General features: G+C 39.7%; 4 protein-coding genes across 7 annotated transcripts; 3 read left to right on the plus strand and 1 right to left on the minus strand.

The window, feature by feature from the left end:
- Nucleotides 1-4,004: 4,004 nt before the first annotated feature.
- Nucleotides 4,005-4,821, minus strand: LOC108128411 (selenoprotein F). Its single transcript, XM_017246000.3, has 3 exons — nt 4,662-4,821; nt 4,491-4,609; nt 4,005-4,438 (listed from the first exon to the last, which is right to left on the minus strand). The coding sequence occupies exons 1-3, from the start codon at nt 4,698-4,700 to the stop codon at nt 4,060-4,062; spliced, it is 537 nt and encodes a 178-aa protein (XP_017101489.2). The 5' UTR covers nt 4,701-4,821; the 3' UTR covers nt 4,005-4,059.
- A 201-nt stretch (nt 4,822-5,022) lies between these two features.
- Nucleotides 5,023-10,890, plus strand: Ndfip (Nedd4 family interacting protein). The gene is made up of 3 exons (XM_017245998.3): nt 5,023-5,168; nt 9,398-9,436; nt 9,494-10,890. The coding sequence occupies exon 3, from the start codon at nt 9,496-9,498 to the stop codon at nt 10,288-10,290; it is 795 nt and encodes a 264-aa protein (XP_017101487.1). The 5' UTR covers nt 5,023-5,168; nt 9,398-9,436; nt 9,494-9,495; the 3' UTR covers nt 10,291-10,890.
- Krn (Keren) lies at nt 5,025-9,297 on the plus strand. 2 transcript variants are annotated; one of them, XM_070279417.1, is made up of 3 exons: nt 7,984-8,001; nt 8,079-8,130; nt 8,257-9,297. In XM_070279417.1, exon 3 carries the CDS (start codon nt 8,350-8,352, stop codon nt 8,983-8,985), a length of 636 nt encoding a protein of 211 aa, XP_070135518.1. In that variant the 5' UTR covers nt 7,984-8,001; nt 8,079-8,130; nt 8,257-8,349; the 3' UTR covers nt 8,986-9,297. The 2 variants fall into 2 exon arrangements, with proteins under 2 accessions (XP_070135517.1, XP_070135518.1); XM_070279416.1 differs by lacking the exons at nt 7,984-8,001; nt 8,079-8,130 and adding an exon at nt 5,025-5,168.
- Nucleotides 10,891-13,852: 2,962 nt separating the features above from the next.
- On the plus strand, nt 13,853-20,481 carry Pep (Protein on ecdysone puffs). Of its 3 annotated transcripts, XM_017245966.3 has the most exons (5): nt 13,862-14,010; nt 14,904-15,004; nt 15,091-15,466; nt 17,481-17,704; nt 18,469-20,481. In XM_017245966.3, the coding sequence occupies exons 2-5, from the start codon at nt 14,997-14,999 to the stop codon at nt 19,988-19,990; spliced, it is 2,130 nt and encodes a 709-aa protein (XP_017101455.1). In that variant the 5' UTR covers nt 13,862-14,010; nt 14,904-14,996; the 3' UTR covers nt 19,991-20,481. The 3 variants fall into 3 exon arrangements, with proteins under 3 accessions (XP_017101456.1, XP_017101458.2, XP_017101455.1); XM_017245967.3 differs by lacking the exon at nt 14,904-15,004 and having other exon boundaries at nt 13,853-14,010; XM_017245969.3 differs by lacking the exon at nt 17,481-17,704 and having other exon boundaries at nt 13,859-14,010; nt 18,469-18,632.
- Nucleotides 20,482-20,512: the final 31 nt, after the last annotated feature.

Here is a 20,512-nt window from a genome sequence, read left to right on the forward strand (position 1 = left end):
TTTATTTAAAAAAAATAATATATATATTTTTTATAAAATAATCATTTGCTCTCTCTGGGTCTAGTTGGCGCTCTCTTCGAACAACATCTAATTGTGTTTGTGTAGTTTTGTTAATAAGCACGGCGCAGTTCGCGCTATATTTAGTATTCAAAGTTCAATGCGGCAAATTGAATAACTGGAATGGACACGGACGACTCTACTACAATATGAATCAAAGAAATCTATAACTTCCAGGCACCCTTTTGTATCCCCAACACCGCTCAGTACATATTTGAACATGTGTGCCGCCAAACAACAGCCAAGATATCCACAGAAATGCGTAAGACGTCAGCTCGGGCTCGGGGTTAGCAAATAAAACAACCAGAAGAGCACATAGAACTAGGCACCTTGCCATTCCAAAATCAAGTTTTCGATCTTTACGGCCATTAGCTTCTAAGCAAGAGAGCGGAGAGAGCAAGCTGGTGGGGTGGCGGGCGTGGGAGGCTTTATATCAGCTAACGGTAAAGGGCAGCCTCCACAGATCCACACGAAGAAAACTAACTATTATTACTTACTTATCAGAGGTCGGCACGGCCCTATCTCGGGGGCATAGGAAATTTCTCTGCCCGAGCTCTGCCACACACACACAGTATAAATGTGTGAAACGTCATGCTCACAGCCTACTTTCTGTTACTGTATTTCTGTGTTTCTGTATTCGTTACTAACACTAATGCGGTAAAATCATATCAATGTATTGGGGTGCCGACCACTGCTTTAATTTAACATATTTTTCTAAAAAACAGTATATTTTAGCCATTTTGTATCGTTTTGGGTAAAAAATACTGAATATACCAACAAGAAAACATTGTGAAACATGTCGGAACATGTTGAATTATGTCCCCAAGTTTACAGGATGAAGTTTTAACGGTTTTTTCTAAACTTTGTAAAATAGTATTTTAACAAAAATTTTCCTATTTTTTTTATCCCATAAGTTTAAATAAAAAAACCTACTATTTTAAGTCGTTTTGTATCAACTGTTTTCTGAGTCAAAAATACTGAATATACTGAATATTTCGACCTGAAAACATTCTATAAAATGTCGGAACAAGTTCAAACATGCCCCATAAGTCCATAAAAAGAAAGCCGAGTATTTAGGTATGTAGTTTTACAAATATTTGCTCATTTGTGTAAAAAAATTTTATAAAAAAATCATTTTTACTATTTTTTAACATTTATTTTTATCTACAAGATGAAAAAAGCTATCCATTTAATGCATTATTTATCTGAAATAATTTGTTGGTCAAAAAAAACTGAATATTCTGACTTAAAAACATTGTGTTAGATCTCGTAACCTATTTAAAAATGATTTTTTTAAAAACAAACTTAATCACCCAACCTCAAAATAAATCCTACCGATAGTAAATGAATATTTTTCCAGTGTTCCAACCCCAACAACCTCCCCAAACTACAGTTGAAACTCGTCTTCCAGTTTCCGAATAAAATATAAAAAGCCGAGTATTTAATTGAAATGTTTTCGCTGGCTTTTATTGTTGTTTATGTTTACATTTCACACTTTATGTTTAATTATAATGTTAGCAGAGGTCGAATGGTGGCGGCAAGAGTGAAACATCTTTCGTGGGGTTCGACTGTACTTACTGGAAAGTGCCAAAAACCGAAATGCTGAGCAATTGTTGTTGTTTATTATTATTATTTTCAGTTCATGTTATACCTTAATTGAGTGCTAAAATGGCCTGAAATGTGATTAGGTGTGTGTATGTGTGTGTGTGTTGGTTTTCTGTTACCGGAAAATGTTTATAGTGATGACGGCGTTACAATAACGTCATTACCGTTATCAATGCCAAGCCACTCAAAGGCGCAAATGTTATCAGCGGGCGAACGAAAGGAACAACAACAGATTCAAATACACACAATCCGAATCAGAATCGGCCGATATTATTCAGCACAACGCTCGGCATCCGTCCGTTCTCTGCTCTCCAGGGGGCCTTGCCTCCCCTTACTGCCTCCGCCAGCCCACCCATCTGTTCTATAGGGATATGGCCACTCTTTGGAGTATACTAACTTTGGTAAATTCATAGAAATAGAAATTCATAGAATTTTTTAAAATGAAATTTTAATATTTTTAATATGAAAATATATAAATTCTTTAATATTTTTAATAATAAATTTTATTAAATTGAAATATACATATATAAACCCTCTTGAGTCAATTAAAATATAGTTTCATTATTCTCCTAGTTTGGCGACCAACACTATACCATATATACACATACATATAGATACATATATATATAATCTGTATAGTTTTTGCAACACAGGGCAGTTGAATGCACCCCGCTTGCTTATATGGCACACAATTGATAAGAACTCGAAAGATTCTCTGAATCCAATTGTAATTCATACCCCTTATGTATGTGTGTGTCATTGCTATTTTGTGTAGTTGTGTGGGAGTAATCATAATAGCAAATAATTAGTATTGATTACAGGGCTCCTCTATTGATTGCCAAGATAGACAAATCGCCATTTATGAATAAATAAATTCATCAATTTGGAAATATTTAATAAAATGGTATGCAGTTAAGCAGAATGCAGTATTTCTCCCAAAAAAAAAGAGCTTAGTTTAGGTTTCTAGGGTGGGTCATACACCCTACAGTGCGTGCCATATCCCTATGTCCACACAGACGTACATACACCCTTACATACATATAAGTGTGGGTCTGCGTGTGATAGCAGCTGCTAAAAATAACTCATACGCATCAGAGGCGTATTGACGTTAGAGATTGGATTGGCACATGTATTTATGGTTGGATGCATTGGATGCCTTCAAGGGCAGGCCGGGCAAAAGGGTAGAGTCTCCCCCCTTCAAAGGGTCCAATGAAAAAGTACTTGAACAAAAACAAGAAAGAGAAACAACTGCAACAGCTGCTGGCTGGGAGCTGGGAGCTTGAAGAAAAAATATTATCAAGAAAAATGCATTGTAATGGAAGGTAAACAGGTGATTGTGCACAAAACTTAACAACAATTATATTTGCCAACGTGCTCAGTGATCCGGAATTTCCTCCACTGAAATGGGTGATGTTAGATTCCCAATTAGTTTTTTCAATAATTATTGGAATAATTAATACAAAAGCTTTAAAAAATTGAAAAAGAAAGGGTTTAGGGATGAGATTAGGACTAGGGATTAAGACTATTATATACTGATAGATGGAAATATAAAAGGTTGAGGGACTTTAAGAGAAGACTATCTTCTATGCTTAATAAAGGATCATATACTATATGACTATATAGACAATATACCTATATGAAGTTCAGGGATTTAAAGACAAGACCGAGAACTTCAAATTTCAATAAGGGGACATACATACTTATAACTATTATATCCTTAAATTTATTATCTTTTCTAAATAAACCTTAAGAGTTCTTGGATCGAAAGTGAGATCCCATTGAGGGGAAGCGGTGTCAAGGCTGCGTCACACATCGGAAATAGATATCAGATACGATTTTGGCGCGTGTTAATGTGATATGTATGTATGTATTTGCTATTTCAGTTACCACAATTACTCCAACAGGCTGATCAAATATTAACCAACTTGAAGACCATGTGAGCTCACTACGTCACAACTGATGTGTTCTTAAGGGGGGGTTCTGTTGGTACTCCCCCCCAATGATAAGAATTCCCATGTCACTTACTGACAATGGCCAGACATTGTTGTCGCTGAATATCCGCCACCGGGAACTTTCCTCTCCAATCGATAACGAAATAACAAAATAAGGCGTGTGAATACGAATTTTATTTATGAATCAAGATCTTCCGTGGCTATCGTGGCGTCGCATTGCAGTAGAAATGTCACCTAAATTTTCAAACTGTGCCAAGAGCTTTCCAACTGGCGCTCAAAAAAGCTCCCTTTAAAGTTCCTCTGAAACTGTATTTGAAGATCGAGTTTAGATGGGAAATTACTTTAATTAATTTCCTTTAATTTCAGAATATTATATCAAGATAGTACCAGTTCGTGTTGGAGTTTGAGAATTTTATTAATCTACCTATTTTAGGGAATGATAATTTCAGATCCTGTTGGTGCGCAAGTAATCCTCCTCGTCATCGTCGTCGGCATCCTCTACCACACTGTACGAGCTCTTGCCACCGCCCTCCTTGGCCAAATGCGTTTCAAAGAACTCCTCGACAGTGTCCGTGTTCCATTTGGTGATGGACAGTGTCTCCTGGACCTTGCCACTGGCATCTAGCAGCTTAACCACTGGATCCAAGCCTCTCACGTACTTGATCTGCAGGTTGGGGAACTTGGAGGGTCGGCCGCTCTGGATGAAGGCCTGGATTTGCGGGTAGGCACGGAACTTGCAGGTGCAGACCTCCAAAATGGCCTTGGCATAGGTCCTCTGGGCGGCTGGCTGCTGATCCAAAGTGCAGCATTGTTTGCAATGGGGCCTAAGGACACAATATTAGAACTGAGCGGTAAAATAATAAGCAGGTTACCTACTTGATCGCCTCCAAACCAAAGTCATCCAATTTATCACAACTGGAGCACATCAACTGGGCTTTTATGAATCCCAGTTCCCGGCAGTCGGCGGCCGTCAGCTCGGCATGAATTTGCTGGCACTGAAATTTACAAGTTGTATGGTTTTGTGATTTTTCAACTTTATCAGCTTACACCAAGCGCCAGCAAGAAAATTGCTATGATTTGTTGCATTATTTTGGCTAAATTCTAATAATTACTCCAAGTCCACGTCGTGTTTACAATTTTCTTAAGCTAGAGATGGGATTATCGATGCGGCACCCTGTTTAGCCAAGACACGAACCATTCTAACGATATTTAGGCAAACTCCTTGTCCGATGTTTCTACCTCGACTATCGATATATTGATAGTTAAATATATTATCAACAACCCTAATACTTTCAACGTCCCTAGTTTTTTTTGTTTTGCTTCGCTCGCGGTGAAAAATTAAAGCAATTATTAATCCACACTCCAACTGCCAACTGCATACGAGTCAACGAATCGCGTCGCCGAAAAACCAAACAGTATTACCTGTGCGAGTGTTTGGCAACAGCAACAGCAACAGCAATAACTTGTGGGGCAAATCAATAAAACCGTGAGAGCGCTGCGCAAAAGAGAAAACCCAAGCAATCGACCAACGCATAGGAGAAGAAAAAAAAAAAGGTGAATAAATAGAACATGGCTAGCAGAATCAATTCGAATTCAATTCGAGCCACAGAAATAGAAAAGAAAAAGGGCAGGGGGCGGGTGAGAAGAGGCGGGTGAGGCGAGGAGCGGTATTAATGGCCCAAGGAGCTCCAGGAGAACTCTCACCGCCCCCTCTCTTTCACCCGTCAGGCTCTTATGTGTGTATGTGTGTGTGTATGTATGTGTTTATGTTTTGTTTAGAAAATTAATAATCTTAATTCCAGTGGGATTTCAGCACTCAGGTGCTAAAAAAAAATAAAAAAAAAACAGTGCACACCGTGATAACTCTGGCCTTTGTGTGCTACTTGTGTGTACTTGTTTGTTTAATTCATATTTATTCAAGTAAATTAATTCATTTGCCCTTGTACAATAACAATAACACCAGACGCTGATGTTTGCTTAGAAACTTGTTCTGGCCTGCAGTTGTTCTCTAGCTTTGGCTCCCATATCCTCCTCTCTATTCTATTCTCTTTTCTGTTTTTCTCATTCAGACGCAAGACGGAAACGGCCCCTTAAGATTTCATTCATTCGGCTTCTTCTTCCGCTTGCATCTTCATCTCTCTGCATTTTATTTCTGTTCCACGTCCCGTTTAACTGGTTTCCCACATCCAGGGGCAGCTGCTGCAGTGCTCTGTGTTCAGCTGTCTCATTCGCTCTCATCGCACCTGCCCTGGCAGCTGTCCACGCGCTCAAATTTCTTATCAACGTACCCACACGGCTGTCGGCAGAAACTCAGAAACCGAAACCTGGCCTAAACTGCGTTGTTACTTTTTACTTTTCCACAGGTATTCGCTAATTTTCAACGCCTTTTGTTGCGGCCCTGTTGCTTTCTCTCTTACGCCTCCCGCGCCATATCTCCCTACACCTTCTCCGACATACACACACGCACATGCATTCACAGTAGAACCTGGCTACAATGGATTTCTTTCTTACCTTCAGAAGTCTTCTGAGATTTGCCTTTAACTGTTTTTTTTAATTTATTTGAAAATATTAAATTTTAAATAAAAATATTTAATATCAAGGTGTTTTTACTGTACCATATATCTCTAGATTTCGTGCAATTTTGCAATATTTCAAATCCATCTGAGTCACCTTAGACAGGTAACTGTAGTTATCATATTGACGTTCCACACTTGTGGATGGCATTCGGCACCTTATCTTTCTGTATCTTTCAACACTATTATCGCTCTTTGTTTTCCCTTTTCGCGGAGGGCGGCTCTTGATAAGTCCCCAGGGTCCCATTGAGCTCATTTCCGTCTATTAGATCATTATTCAAGTGGCCTATAACCAGGGCCGTAGCTAGCATGGGGCAGGTGGGGCGGTGCCCCAGGGCCCCCGAAGGGAAGGGGCCCCGCCGGGGCAAAAGACTTCCGTATAGGGGGCCCCAAATTTACTTGTTGCCCCAGGGCCCCCGAGGCTCTAGCTACTGCCCTGCCTATAACACCGGATCACCCACACATTAACCTACCGAGACATAAATGGTAGGCATTTCCATGCACTGTTCAAAAATACGATTTTATAAATCTCTTATCATTTTCTAAAGAAAATGTTCAAATTTTTAATAAAAAGATTAAAATGTTATATTTTTTACTGCAGGAATAATCATATTTCTTAAGAAAAATATGTTAGACTTTAATTATTCTAAATTCCTGGAAAGTCATTAATTTTTATTATCTCTTCAATAAAATTTATTTGTGTTCAGTTTTATAGAATTCTATATTTCATCTATAGAACCTTTAAAAAATTCTAAGAGGCTTAAATAAAACAAAGACAAATTCTATAATAAATAGAAAAATTGTAAAATGTTATATTTTAAACTTTGAAAATATTTCTACTTCTAAAGACATTTTTTTTCTTTTTTCTTGAAAATCAATAATGTTTATTTTATATCATTTTTAAAAACCTTATTTTTCTGTGTACTAATTTGCATAGCATAACCTGGGCCTGGCCCTCTTCTCTCACGCAATTCCTTGCCTGATTGGCTCAAACTATTTAAATTCTTTGCTTTTTTCAACATTTTTCATTTCAATTGACCGAAAGGTCAACCTGATTGACTTTTTGTGCCTTGTGTGTGTTCTCTATATATCTATTTCTATATCTCTACCTACTGTTATTCTCCTGACTGTCAGTCTTCGTTACCTTTTCAGCTGTCAACTTTCACTCGTGCGTATTTTTTAATTATTTATAAATGCATGCAGGTACTCTAAAATATATTACACATTTATTTGTTTTGTGAAACTCTGACAGTTTCGCGGAAAAAATTCCCATTAACTATATGTAGCACGTTGTGATGTTAAATGTCAAGGACTCGGGAATATAAGTGACGAAAGTTACTAACACAGGGAGGTGGTCTAGAAAAGTGACTAGTTGCTAGGGCTGGGAAATAAATAAAAATAAATAAATGTTTATTAAAAAACTTACTTTATTGATTTGATTTAATTTCAAAGCGGAAAATAATTTATTTTACTTTGCATGCCCACTCACATTGCATATTTTTGTTTAAATAATAGAATTGTTTGTTTTTAACAAGAAACTGATACGTTAAGCTGAATAATCAGTTTCTGATTAATTTAAAACAAAAATAAATGGAAAGTACTTCCTCTGAGAATCAGTTGCATGTTTAATTAACGAAAAACTTGACCTCATTGGGTTGAGTTCATATTTTGATTTGAATTATTATTGATTGAATCGGAAAAGTTCGCATATTGAAGTGTTTCTAGTGAACTTTTCGTCAAGTGAGTGTGTCAACCTGAAAAGAAAAACAAAGCTACTGCAAATGCAAATGCAAAAACAACAACAGCTTGGCCAGGTAAATAAACGATGAAAATTTGTGTTAAAAAATTTATGAAATTCGATTTTCTGATTCTTGATTCTGTTTCTTGTTAGGTTTTGGGTTGAAAGAGAAGAAGGAGGTGGCAGAGGAAGGCGACTGGCGGTGGTAGGCAGATGGCAGGTGGCAGGCAATTAACCCCCCCCCCCCCACACACACACACACACAAACACACACACACCAGTTAACATTCTTGAGTTTTGATTTTAATTGCACTTCGTTTTTGTTTTGCAGCACCGCCAGTCAGCCAAAGCCATATTCAGAATATTCAGAAACAGAAAACACTTCACACTCGCACCACATTCCAAGTATGAGTTAAACCACAGTATGAAGATGAGGCTTCAGGACCTGCTGCTAGCAATCGCTTTTCTGCCGCTTGCCATCGCCTGCTCGTCGCGAGCCATCGCTAAGCCGCGTCCCACAGCTGCACCGATCCTGCCGCCGGACAATGTTGAGGTGTCGTCCACAACGCCCCGACCGAATGTCACCTTTCCGATCTACGCCTGTCCGCCGACATATGCCGCCTGGTATTGCATGAACGATGCCACCTGTTTCACGGTGGAGATACAGAATGAGATTCTGTACAATTGCGAGTGCCCGTTGGGGTTTACGGGTCAACGATGCGAATATAAGGAAATCGATGGGTCCTATCTGCCCACCAGGAATCGGGTGATGCTGGAGAAGGCCAGCATCGTTAGTGGAGCCACACTAGCGTTGCTCTTCATGGCCATGTGCTGCGTCATTTTGTATTTGCGTCACGAGAAATTGCAAAAGCAGAAGCTGCAAGATAGCACCATCACCAGAACCACCACCACCGTAGATGGAGGATTCCAGAACGATGGCATGGACGAGGTGGACGGTCTGAAGCCGCTGCGTTCAGTGAGACGGCCGTTCGGTCCATGCCAGATTATGACCTTGGAGGAGGCCCATCGACAAGCCAATCGCCCCAGGCACTGCAACTAACCAATAAGCCTGTCAGCTGTTTGTTTTTTAATGTCTAACATGTCCAACTGTTTATTTTAACTATTTTTGAACGATTGCTTTAGTCTTAAGTGCTCACTTATGAGCCTCTAAAACCGAACTTTAGACCAAGTATTAACGAACGAAAACTGATTGCTCCCCAACGAGACGGGGAGACAAAAAATAATTTAGATGTAATGCAATGCAATTTCGGCAGCTAGCCGCCCCATTTATTTATTATACACTCCTAACTTTATTAAAACGATACGTGACCTATTACGTTAATAAAACCGACCACTAAACTAATTAAACAGAGTTTTATTTTTCATAAAAAGTAAAGTATTTAGAAATAAGAATTATATATATTTTTTAAAGTACATTTTATTTAATTTATGTTTCCTATTTCTTGTTTCAGTTGCTGTCTATTTGAGGTCCTAAGGATTTAACTTCTTAGGTAAAGTTTTAAAGAAATAGTTAAAGATGATATCTTATCCCCTTATTCCCTTTGCAGGCATGCCGCACAACAACCAACCTTCTCCTGGGGATGATCAACTGGGACCCCCCAAGGCAGACTTCAGTGCTCCGCCGCCCTATGAGGCGACCAGTCAGCAGGTAGTCCTGCCGCCCCAAATGCCCGCCCTAACTGTGGCCCCTACCGATCCCGGCCAGATCCCCATTCAAATGCAGGTGCAACTACCCGGTCAAGAGGAGATGATGACTGCCCAGCTGCCACAGGAACTGCACGGAAAGCTGCCGACCTACGAGGAGGTGCAGATGGAAAAGTCGCTGAACGGAGAGCTGCCGCCCGCCTTTTTGACGCTGCCATCGTCCCAGCAGCTGCCGCCGCCGCCGAATCCACTGCTGCCGCCCAATCCGCTGCGTGATGGGACCGGAGCTGTACGATCCGCTCAACCGGCGCTGACCTTTATCGCGATCGATGCCAGTGACGCCGAAAACAGCCTGTCCACAACAGATAACTTGCTGGGCACAGACATCATGTTCATCACAGCTTTCATTGTGGCTTTTCTGTTCAACTGGATTGGCTTCCTGATGCTTACCTGTTTCTGTCACACGATTGCCGCCCGATACGGAGCGTTATCCGGCTTTGGACTGTCGCTGGCCAAGTGGACGTTGATCGTTAAACACTCGACGGACCTGGCATCGCACGAGAACTCCTGGCTCTGGTGGCTGATCTGTGCCTTTGGCTTCCTTATCAGCATACGCGCTTTGATTCAGTATGTGAGCATCAAGAGGTCATGGCGCCTTCTATCCGCCTCCGCCCAGGAGCGGCTGCTCTTCTTCTACTAAACGCACCAGGAGGTGGCTACTCCCCTGGAGGCAGCTGCCGTGTATATACGTTGTGGGTGACCAGAAAGCTGGATTCTTACCCGATCCCATCACCTCAAAATCCCCCTAAATCGGCGCACACAAAAACCAACCAGAACCCATGTGAACTCAGTCTGGAGAAGTTAAGACAACCACTTAACAGTCCTTACGAAAAATTATTCTGATTGACAAAAAATAATATTCAAAATTTGAATGTTTCTTTTATATTGAAATCTTAAATAATGTTTCTATAACTCAGTCATGTTAAATGTAACAGAATATTTTATTTTTTTGCGCCGTTTTTTAAAACCATTTCTCATTTAAAAATGCAAATATGTTTAGAAATGTTTCAAAAATCCAAAAGTATTGTTTGAAAACCATGTAGCAAGGACTGTTTAGGGTTTTCTCTAGTTACTATGTTAAATAGCGCAACTTAGTCCACAAATCCAGATAAATGTAGCATAATGTCCTTTATCTATATGTGTTGATTAGTGAGAGGCAACAGCTCCCTTGTCTGCATCCAGATCGATTCTAAATGTAAATGTATGTGAATGTATATGGTAAACTCTCACCCTCCAAAAATTCCCCCTTTTAGGCCATTTATTGGCGCCCCTTGCACTTGAAACACAAAGACACAAAACCATCACCAAAAAAAAACATTAAAAAAAAAGAAAAATACGAAAAGTAGTAAATGAAAATATGTCACAACCATATTTTTTTGTTGAGCCTACTTTACGCTGTGGTACTTAATTAATTAACTACACAAAAGCCAGCAGTAATACGAATGCTAAATCACAAAACCAACTATTGCTAGTACATATGATTATTGCCTATTATAACGTTTATGATTAATACGTTTAACCCTTTGTATGTAAATCAATCGATGCGAGTGCATTGCATCTGCAAGGGCGCAGAGTCGCAATAGCTGCGCCAGTTTTATGCAAATTCAATAAAAATCGGATGATGTCATTCAAAAAGGATCTGGGTTTTTTCTTGTACTGTTTTATGGTTATTGGTAGTTGGTTTTATTGTAGTTCACTTTGGAATAAGGAGTCTACATGGTCTTGGAAAACTATAGAAACTTCCGACAAGCTTCTGGGGAATCCGAAAATGTTTGAAATGGACAATATGAGCCACAGCGAAGGGTATATCTCTGTCAATATTCATCCGATTTCAAAACGGAATACCTTAAACGATTTGTGGATAGATTCTCTACAAATCTGCATCAAAACCTGGCAACAAAATATTTTTGAGATTTTTTTCAAAATTTTCTAGGGGATCCCCTTCAAATTTCCGAAAATGTATGAAATGGACAATATGAGCCACAGCGAAGGCTATATCTCTTCCAATATTCATCCGATTTCAAAACGGAATACCTTAAACGATTTGTGGATAGATTCTCTACAAAGCTGCATCAAAACCTGGCAACAAAATATTTTTGAGATTTTTTTCAAAATTTTCTAGGGATCCCCTTCAAATTTCCGAAAATGTATGAAATGGACAATATGAGCCACAGCGAAGGCTATATCTCTGCCAATATTCATCCGATTTCAAAACGGAATACCTTAAACGATTTGTGGATAGATTCTCTACAAAGCTGCATCAAAACCTGGCAACAAAATATTTTTGAGATTTTTTTCAAAATTTTCTAGGGATCCCCTTCAAATTTCCGAAAATGTATGAAATGGACAATATGAGCCACAGCGAAGGCTATATCTCTGCCAATATTCATCCGATTTCAAAACGGAATACCTTAAACGATTTGTAGATAGATTCTCTACAAAGCTGCATCAAAACCTGGCAACAAAATATTTTTGAGATTTTTTTCAAAATTTTCTAGGGGATCCCCTTCAAATTTCCGAAAATGTATGAAATGGACAATATGAGCCACAGTGAAGGCTATATCTCTGCCAATATTCATCCGATTTCAAAACGGAATACCTTAAACGATTTGTGGATAGATTCTCTACAAAGCTGCATCAAAACCTGGCAACAAAATATTTTTGAGATTTTTTTCAAAATTTTCTAGGGGATCCCCTTCAAATTTCCGAAAATGTATGAAATGGACAATATGAGCCACAGCGAAGGGTATATCTCTGTCAATATTCATCCGATTTCAAAACGGAATACCTTAAACGATTTGTGGATAGATTCTCTACAAATCTGCATCAAAACCTGGCAACAAAATATTTTTGAGATTTTTTTTCAAAATTTTCTGGAGATCCCCTTCAAATTTCCGAAAATGTATGAAATGGACAATATGAGCCACAGCGAAGGCTATATCTCTGCCAATATTCATCCGATTTCAAAACGGAATACCTTAAACGATTTGTGGATAGATTCTCTACAAATCTGCATCAAAACCTGGCAACAAAATATTTTTGAGATTTTTTTCAAAATTTTCTGGAGATCCCCTTCAAATTTGGAATAAGGAGTCTACATGGTCTTGGAAAACTATAAAAACTTCAGACAAGCTTCTGGGAAATCCGAAAATGTATGAAATGGACAATATGAGCCACAGCAAAGGTTATATCTCTGCCAATATTCATCCGATTTCAAAACGGAATACCTTAAATGATTTCTGGACAGATTCTTGACAAATCTGCATCAAAACCTGGCAACAAAATATTTTTGAGATACGGAATACCTTAAACGATTTGTGGATAGATTCTCTACAAAGCTGCATCAAAACCTGGCAACAAAATATTTTTGAGATTTTTTTTTAAATTTTCTAGGGGATCCCCTTCAAATTTCCGAAAATGTTTGAAAAGGACAATATGAGCCACTGCAAAGGCTATATCTCTGTCAATATTCATCCGATTTCAAAACGGAATACCTTAAACGATTTGTGGATTGATTCTCTACAAAGCTACATCAAAACCTGGCAACAAAATATTTTTGTATGAAATGGACAATATGAGCCACAGCGAAGGTTATATCTCTGCCAATATTCATCCGATTTCAAAACGGAATACCTTAAATGATTTCTGGACAGATTCTTGACAAATCTGCATCAAAACCTGGCAACAAAATATTTTTGAGATACGGAATACCTTAAACGATTTGTGGATAGATTCTCTACAAAGCTGCATCAAAACCTGGCAACAAAATATTTTTGAGATTTTTTTTTAAATTTTCTAGGGGATCCCCTTCAAATTTCCGAAAATGTTTGAAAAGGACAATATGAGCCACTGCAAAGGCTATATCTCTGTCAATATTCATCCGATTTCAAAACGGAATACCTTAAACGATTTGTGGATTGATTCTCTACAAAGCTACATCAAAACCTGGCAACAAAATATTTTTGAGATTTTTTTCAAAATTTTCTAGGGGATCCCCTTCAAATTTCCGAAAATGTATGAAATGGACAATATGAGCCACAGCGATGGCTACGACGGAAGCTACTTCTTTAATTGAAATTAAACAAAAAATATTATATCCATTGTATAGTTTTGACCGATTCGTATTTTGTCGCCCGATTGTTTTTTATTTTTAGTGTTGCCAACAGTATTATGATTTGGTCACACTTATTAAAGGAAATAATCGATTTTTTGTCTCATCTCATCTCTAATTTTCACAGTCGGCGGCCATATTGTGGAAAACAGGACAGAAAAAATTAGTAGCTTGTGAATTGTGAAATTTATTAGCAACTCGCAGTTCCCCAGATACCAGTTCCAGTGCAATAGCTCATAAATTGACAACGTAAGTTCCTCCAACATAAATAATAAATAGTATTTCTGTAGTTTTCGCGTTTTGCTTTCTGTAGAATTGTGTGTTGTAGTCGCTGCTGCGGAAGTTCTTAGTGTGTATGTATCTGTTGGTGATTTTTTCCTTTTACTGCCGCCCCGGGAACCCGAAAATAGTAATTATTGATTTTAAAAGGGGACTTGCTGGTGATATTTTTAGATAGCGTAATGATATTATGTGTATTCGAGTGCGCTCTTCTCTTTTTTTCAAAAGTTTAATGAGCCCACATGGTGGGGGGTCCCGCTCTCTCATTATCTTTGAAATAATAGATATTCTAGGAAAGATACTTTCTCGAAATTTCCTTCAATGACTCAGAGTCTGAATGTTAGATAAATTATTATTAAATATTATTTATTTTTGCTAGCAATTTGTAGTTTTTATTTCTGTTCGCACTTGCCTGCATGAGCCCCGGCCGGCATTTTCATTAATGTACGCATACACACACACACAGATGTCGGCCATTTTGGTTTTTTTTTTGTGACAAACTGCGTATACATACATATTTTGCAGTCTTTGTTGTTACAATACATGATAAAATTATATCTTTAACTAAGAGGGGTTACAAAAACCAGTTTCATTGTGAACTGCTGACGCCAGCGCCAAATTTGTACCCATTTCTTTTCTTCTCTTCCCGTATCTTTCTTTCATCGCTGGAGTATGTGTGTGTGTGTATGTATACGCACGCAGCGGGCGGAAAGAGTCCATTAACACCAACCTTATAGAAGTGATCCTACTAACTGCATATCTAACCACCCATATAACCAAGTATTTACCCCCCATTAACCCCACGCTTGCTCACAAAATTTGTATCGTTCTTTTTTTTTCGTTTTGTGCCGTTTTATTTTCAGCTTTTAGGCAATTTTCTCGCTTAAATCCAAACACCCATCTCAACCATATATCACATCCAACAACCCCCAATCCCTAAACCACCCATCAAAATTATGGTCAGGTATGCAGCGCATTAGCACCCTTACTACTTCCACCCTTACAAGTACATCGATTAAAAATATTAATTATTTTCTTTCCATTTTCCAGCGTCAAGGTCAACGGAAATCAGAATCGATCAGCCAATTCACTTGGAGTCAAAAATCAAAAAACAGACGGTAATATGGCTTTCCGTGGAAACCAGAACCGCAACCGCAACTTTGGCGGCGGCAACAACAACTACGGCGGACCCATGGGCGCCAATCGTATGGGTGGCATGAACATGTCACCCTGGGAATCCCAGAATCCCGGCGGCGGCCAATTCGGCAACAATATGCGCCAGGGCGGTGGGCAGATGAACGCCCAGGCCATTAACCTGGCCAATAACTTGCTTAACAACTTGTTCCGGAACCAGAATCCACCCTCGCTCCTGGACTTGCCACGCGGCGGTGGTGGCATGGGAAACCGCAATCAGCGTGCTGGGCCGGTATGTACAAAAAGTTTAATTAAAAATAATATTCCATAAATGCCAAAAACAGAATTAAATTATTAAATCGCCTTTGTTGTTAATTTTAGATTCGTTAAGCGAATCGATTTTTTGCTGAGGAGATGCTGTGAGGATTGTTTTAAAAAAACATCTCCAATAATATTTTATCTTGAAGATTGCACTCCACAACAGAAATAATTGCCTCTGCGTTTTGTTTTTAGTTTAATTGCCAAACGTAGTTAATGCTTTTCCCTTTAGGTGATAAACCAACAAAGTAGTTTGTAGTTTACTAAAACCAACCAAAAACCAACAATGACAATCTAACCAATATTTACTTTATTTTTTTTTAATTATTGTGCGAAAATGAGAATTTTTTATAAAAAAAAATAAGAAAGACTAATCAGTTATATTGTGCTGAAAGGATAAAAGGAAGTTTAAGGTTTTCAATATAAAAACGCATTTGTTCCATTTAAAAATGCAACTTTTGTTTTTCGTTCCAAAGGAAACTGCACAATTACAATAAATATATATAAATTATATACCGATTTTATATAAGACAACGATGTACCTTTAAAACATGTACCGCCAACACTTGTTCTATTAACGATGAAGAGTATGATTGATGATGATGATCTATATATTACAATATTGAATCATAAGTAATTCTCTAGATGTATTTAAGCATTTAATTACCTTTTTACCATATTTAATTTTTTGTATTTCATATTATTCGAAAATCCGATGCCAAGCCAAACAACTTTTTTTTGGCCGGATTCCCCTCAAACAATTTTCACAACAATTTTTCTAATTTACCAATTATCTATTTTTATTCTCTCTTCCAAAAACTCCAAAAACAAATGCGAAACTCAAAAATTCGATGGTTTTTCCAATAAAAACTATAAATATCGAATATCGAATACCAAATATAATGCATCGTCGCATATTTCAAAAAACAAAAAAAAAACAACAAATACAAAAATGCATTCCAAATCCAAATTGTTGTTACTGCTCCGGCATATCATTGTCGTTGTTATTGTTGCTGCTGTTCCTCCTCGTTGTTGTTGTTGTTGTTGTGGCTGCTGCTGTTGTTGTTGTTGCCGTTGATGTCAATTCTTTCAAATAAAATTTCATTGACGGCTAAATAAAAAATATATATTTATTAAAAAAAAATATTAAAATGCAACATGCGCGCGCACACACACACACACACGAACGATGCACAACATGTGACGCAACAATATATGAAATATGTGATATATATATATATACCTCTTCAACAACGATGCTACTACCGATATATGTATACTACTATATACGATTCCCGTGCGACGCCACTTGATATTGATTGCAATGCTGATTCACTTCTAATCTGCTCTGCTCTGAAACCGAAAACCGATCCGATCTGGTACTGGTACTGCTTGATGGTGCAACTATATACATCTTAAATCCAAATACAATAATGTGTTAATATCCTGTAATATCTTATGTTCTATAATGCCAAAATTCATCGCAAAATGCAATTCTTTTTTCGACGTTCCTGCCTCTGAATCTGAATCCGATTTCCATTTTCAAATAATAATAATATATGCCACTCGCCGCCACCAAAATGCCAACGACTTCAACTGCCCGAATATATATATTGTATTGAATATATATCGCAACTACTATCCCCGTCGACTGATTGGCCACCGCAACTGCCCCGCCGATCTGACCGACCACAATAATAATATATTATATATATATGCCAATGTTTTTGCCCAACCTTGTGTACTATATTCTCTGTAACAATCCCAAAAATCGGATCTTTCCATTGCCCCCTCACACACATTTTGTAAATGGCCCACTGCCATATATTGTCTCGGTTCGCTTCTCGATTATCTCGATGTCTTGTGATATATATATATATGTGTTTCAATCGAACAAAAAATTAAAATATCAATTAATGATATTGTTAATCCATGTTAACTTAATCCATCACCCCCTTCAAATACGATTAATAAACCTTATAAAAAAGATGGTCAATCGCGGCGGCGGTGCTGGCAATCGTCTCAATAACCGTCGTGGCCAGGGAGGCTTCCAAAATCGTGGCGCCACTGGTGGTCCCAAGCCCCCGCAAAAGCAGGGCGGCGGCGGTATTCGCAAGCAAAATGCTTTTGATCGTGCCAAGAAACTTTTGGCTAAAAATGCCAACCAAAATAAAAAGAAGGAAACTACTCCTGGCGAAAAGAAAACCGAGAGGTAAGACTTACTACAATTTTTCCAAAAAAAACAAAAGAAAAACTACCAGAATATACAATTTTTTGCTGCTTTCACCAAAAAAATAAATAAAAATCGAAGGGATTCATTTCCCTACGTACCCAACTCAGAATCGTAACTATATATTTAAGCAGTTTTTACTTTAGTAATTAGGACTTTCAAACTAATTTTTCTCATTCATCTCTGAAAACAAATTATTTTTAAAAAAAGATAGGTTTCCTTAGAATTTTTTTATGAGGATCCATGGTGGGGTATTTGAGGAAACTCTTAAAATAATATCTTTTTGGGATAAAAAGAGGATTTAAATATAATAATATTCTGTGATAGTCTGTGATATTTAATTCCTCTTTCCCAGGCCTCTAGACACATCCATACATATTTTTATGATAAACTATACAATCATTACATTATTTTTATACCAATTCGCTTCTCATTTTAAGGAAATATTAAAACTGAATCATTTTTAAAATAAAATAATCATTAAAGTTTAAACAGTTTTTCATATTTCCTTATATAATACATATCGCATATAAAATCATAGATAATCATAACCCATCGCCATCTGTATAGTATGTATCATTAGTATAAGTTGCAGCCAGAATCACTATCCTCTAATGTTGTATTCTCTACCACCAGATGACTCCCGGTTGATCCTCTTGAGAAATTCAACTAATTCTTTTCTTTTTTTTATTCCTCCCAACCCCTATCCCCCACCCCTGACAAATATTCGATCTCTGATCTTATAGCCCTGCCAGCAAGGAGTCGCCGTACGCTAGCGTGCCGAACGACATGTTCTACTGTCATCTGTGCAAGAAGCATATGTGGGACGCCAACTCGTTCGAGAACCACATCAAGGGACGCACCCATCTGATGATGCGTGAGGGCATTGAGGAGAGCTACCGCCTCAAGGCCAACATGATCCGCCAGGAGGCCAAGATCGCCGAGCAGCTCAAGTCGATTGAGTTCGATCGCTTGAAGCGGATGGGTAAGAGCAAGCAGCGCCAGCTGGACTACTGCACCATGTGCGACCTGAACTTCCATGGCCATATCTCGACCCATCGCAAGTCCGAGGGACATCTTCAGCTGAAGAAGTTCCTGCATCCCAAGTGCGTGGAGTGCAACAAGGAGTTCGCCACTCGCATCGACTACGATACCCATCTTCTGTCGGCCGAGCACTTGAAGAAGGCCGCCGAGAGCAACACCAAGGTGGGTGAGCGCAAGCGCCAGACCTTGCCGATCAGCACCGAGGAGGAGGAGACCCGCGATCTCCGCCTGCCCCAGAAGAAGAAGAAGAAGGCTGCCAAGAAGGAGGGTGAGGCCGATGCCAAGAAGGAGGGTGCCGAGGGCGAGGCAGCTGAGGGCGAAGATGCCGATGGTGAGGAGGGCAAGGACGGCGAGGAGAACGCCGACGAGGCCAAGGAGGGCGAGGAGCTCAACGAGTCGCAGGAGGATGAGGAAGTGGCTCTGCCCGTAGATGCCGAGGACTGCATCCTCGACTACAACGAGGGCGACGACATCCCCAGCGAGGTGGACACTCGCCTTCCGAAGTACAACTACCAGCGGGCCGTCGGCGCTGGATTGATCTCCAAGCTGGAGTGCTACGAGTGCTCCGTCTGCAGCAAGTTCTTCGACACCGAGGTGACCGCCGAGATCCACTCGCGCACAGCCACCCATCACCGCAACTTCTTGAAGTTCATCAACGAGAAGTCGAGCGACACCAAGATTGCCCAGAAGCGTGCCGCCGCCGCTCTGGAGGAGAATGAGCGCAAGAAGCGCAAGCTGGAGGAGACCGAGGCCACTCCGGCCGCTGAGGAGGGTGCTGCCGGCGACGAGGCTACCGAGGAGGCCGAGGGCGAGCTGTACGATCCATCGGAGGCCACTGGCGACGATGACGATGTTGAGATGGTGGAGGACAACGGCGAGGCTGAGGGCGAAGGCGAGGCCGAGGGTGAGGGTGAGGGCGAGGGCGAAGAAGAAGCCGGCGGAGATGAGGAGATGGAGGCCCAGGAGGGCGATCAGGAGGCCGAAGCTGAGCCTGAACCCGAGCCGGAGCCCGCCCCAGAGGTGGTTGCCACACCAGCAAAGGCACCGGCCAAGACACCAGCCAAGGCTGGCGGTGCCGCCGCCACTCCAGCAGCTGCGGCCGCCACACCTGCCGCCGAATCTTCTCCGTCACCGAACAAGAAGGCCACGCCGGCTCGAGCCGCTGCTGGTCCGAAGGCTACGCCGCAGCGTCAACGTGCTCGCGCCCGCTACAACCGCTACTAAATTAGGATTCGTAACTAAAGATAACACTAAAATATAGACGCCCATAAAATGAACACACATATGCCCCCTCGACAAAGAAGAAGAAGATGATGGAGGCGGAGGAGGAGGAGGAAGAAGGAAGGAGCGGAGCTAGTATTTGACATTTGCATCTCGTATATTTGCAAATAAAATGAAAAACAACTTTACGCAATCATCCGGAGATGAAACAGTGGACTACATTGTAATTGAATACAACTTTCTTGACGCTCTAAGGAGGAGGAGGAGGAGGAAGGAAGACAAACAACTTGATTGATTTCCATATGAACAAAGTCGTCCCGATCAATCTCTGCAATACAAAAAAAAACAATCCAAAACGATCCAATCCCGAATCCCCCATCCCCATCCCCTGTAGACTGCATACCACAACACTCTGGGCAGCCAACCATTTAAAATATATGTAATCGTATACATTTTAAAATAAACAAAGAAAACAAACGTAGTTGTAAAACAAATTGTTGATTGTTTTCATTTCATGTGGGTGGA

This window comes from Drosophila bipectinata, chromosome 3L (genome assembly GCF_030179905.1).
Source record: "Drosophila bipectinata strain 14024-0381.07 chromosome 3L, DbipHiC1v2, whole genome shotgun sequence".
NCBI lineage: Eukaryota > Metazoa > Arthropoda > Insecta > Diptera > Drosophilidae > Drosophila > Drosophila bipectinata.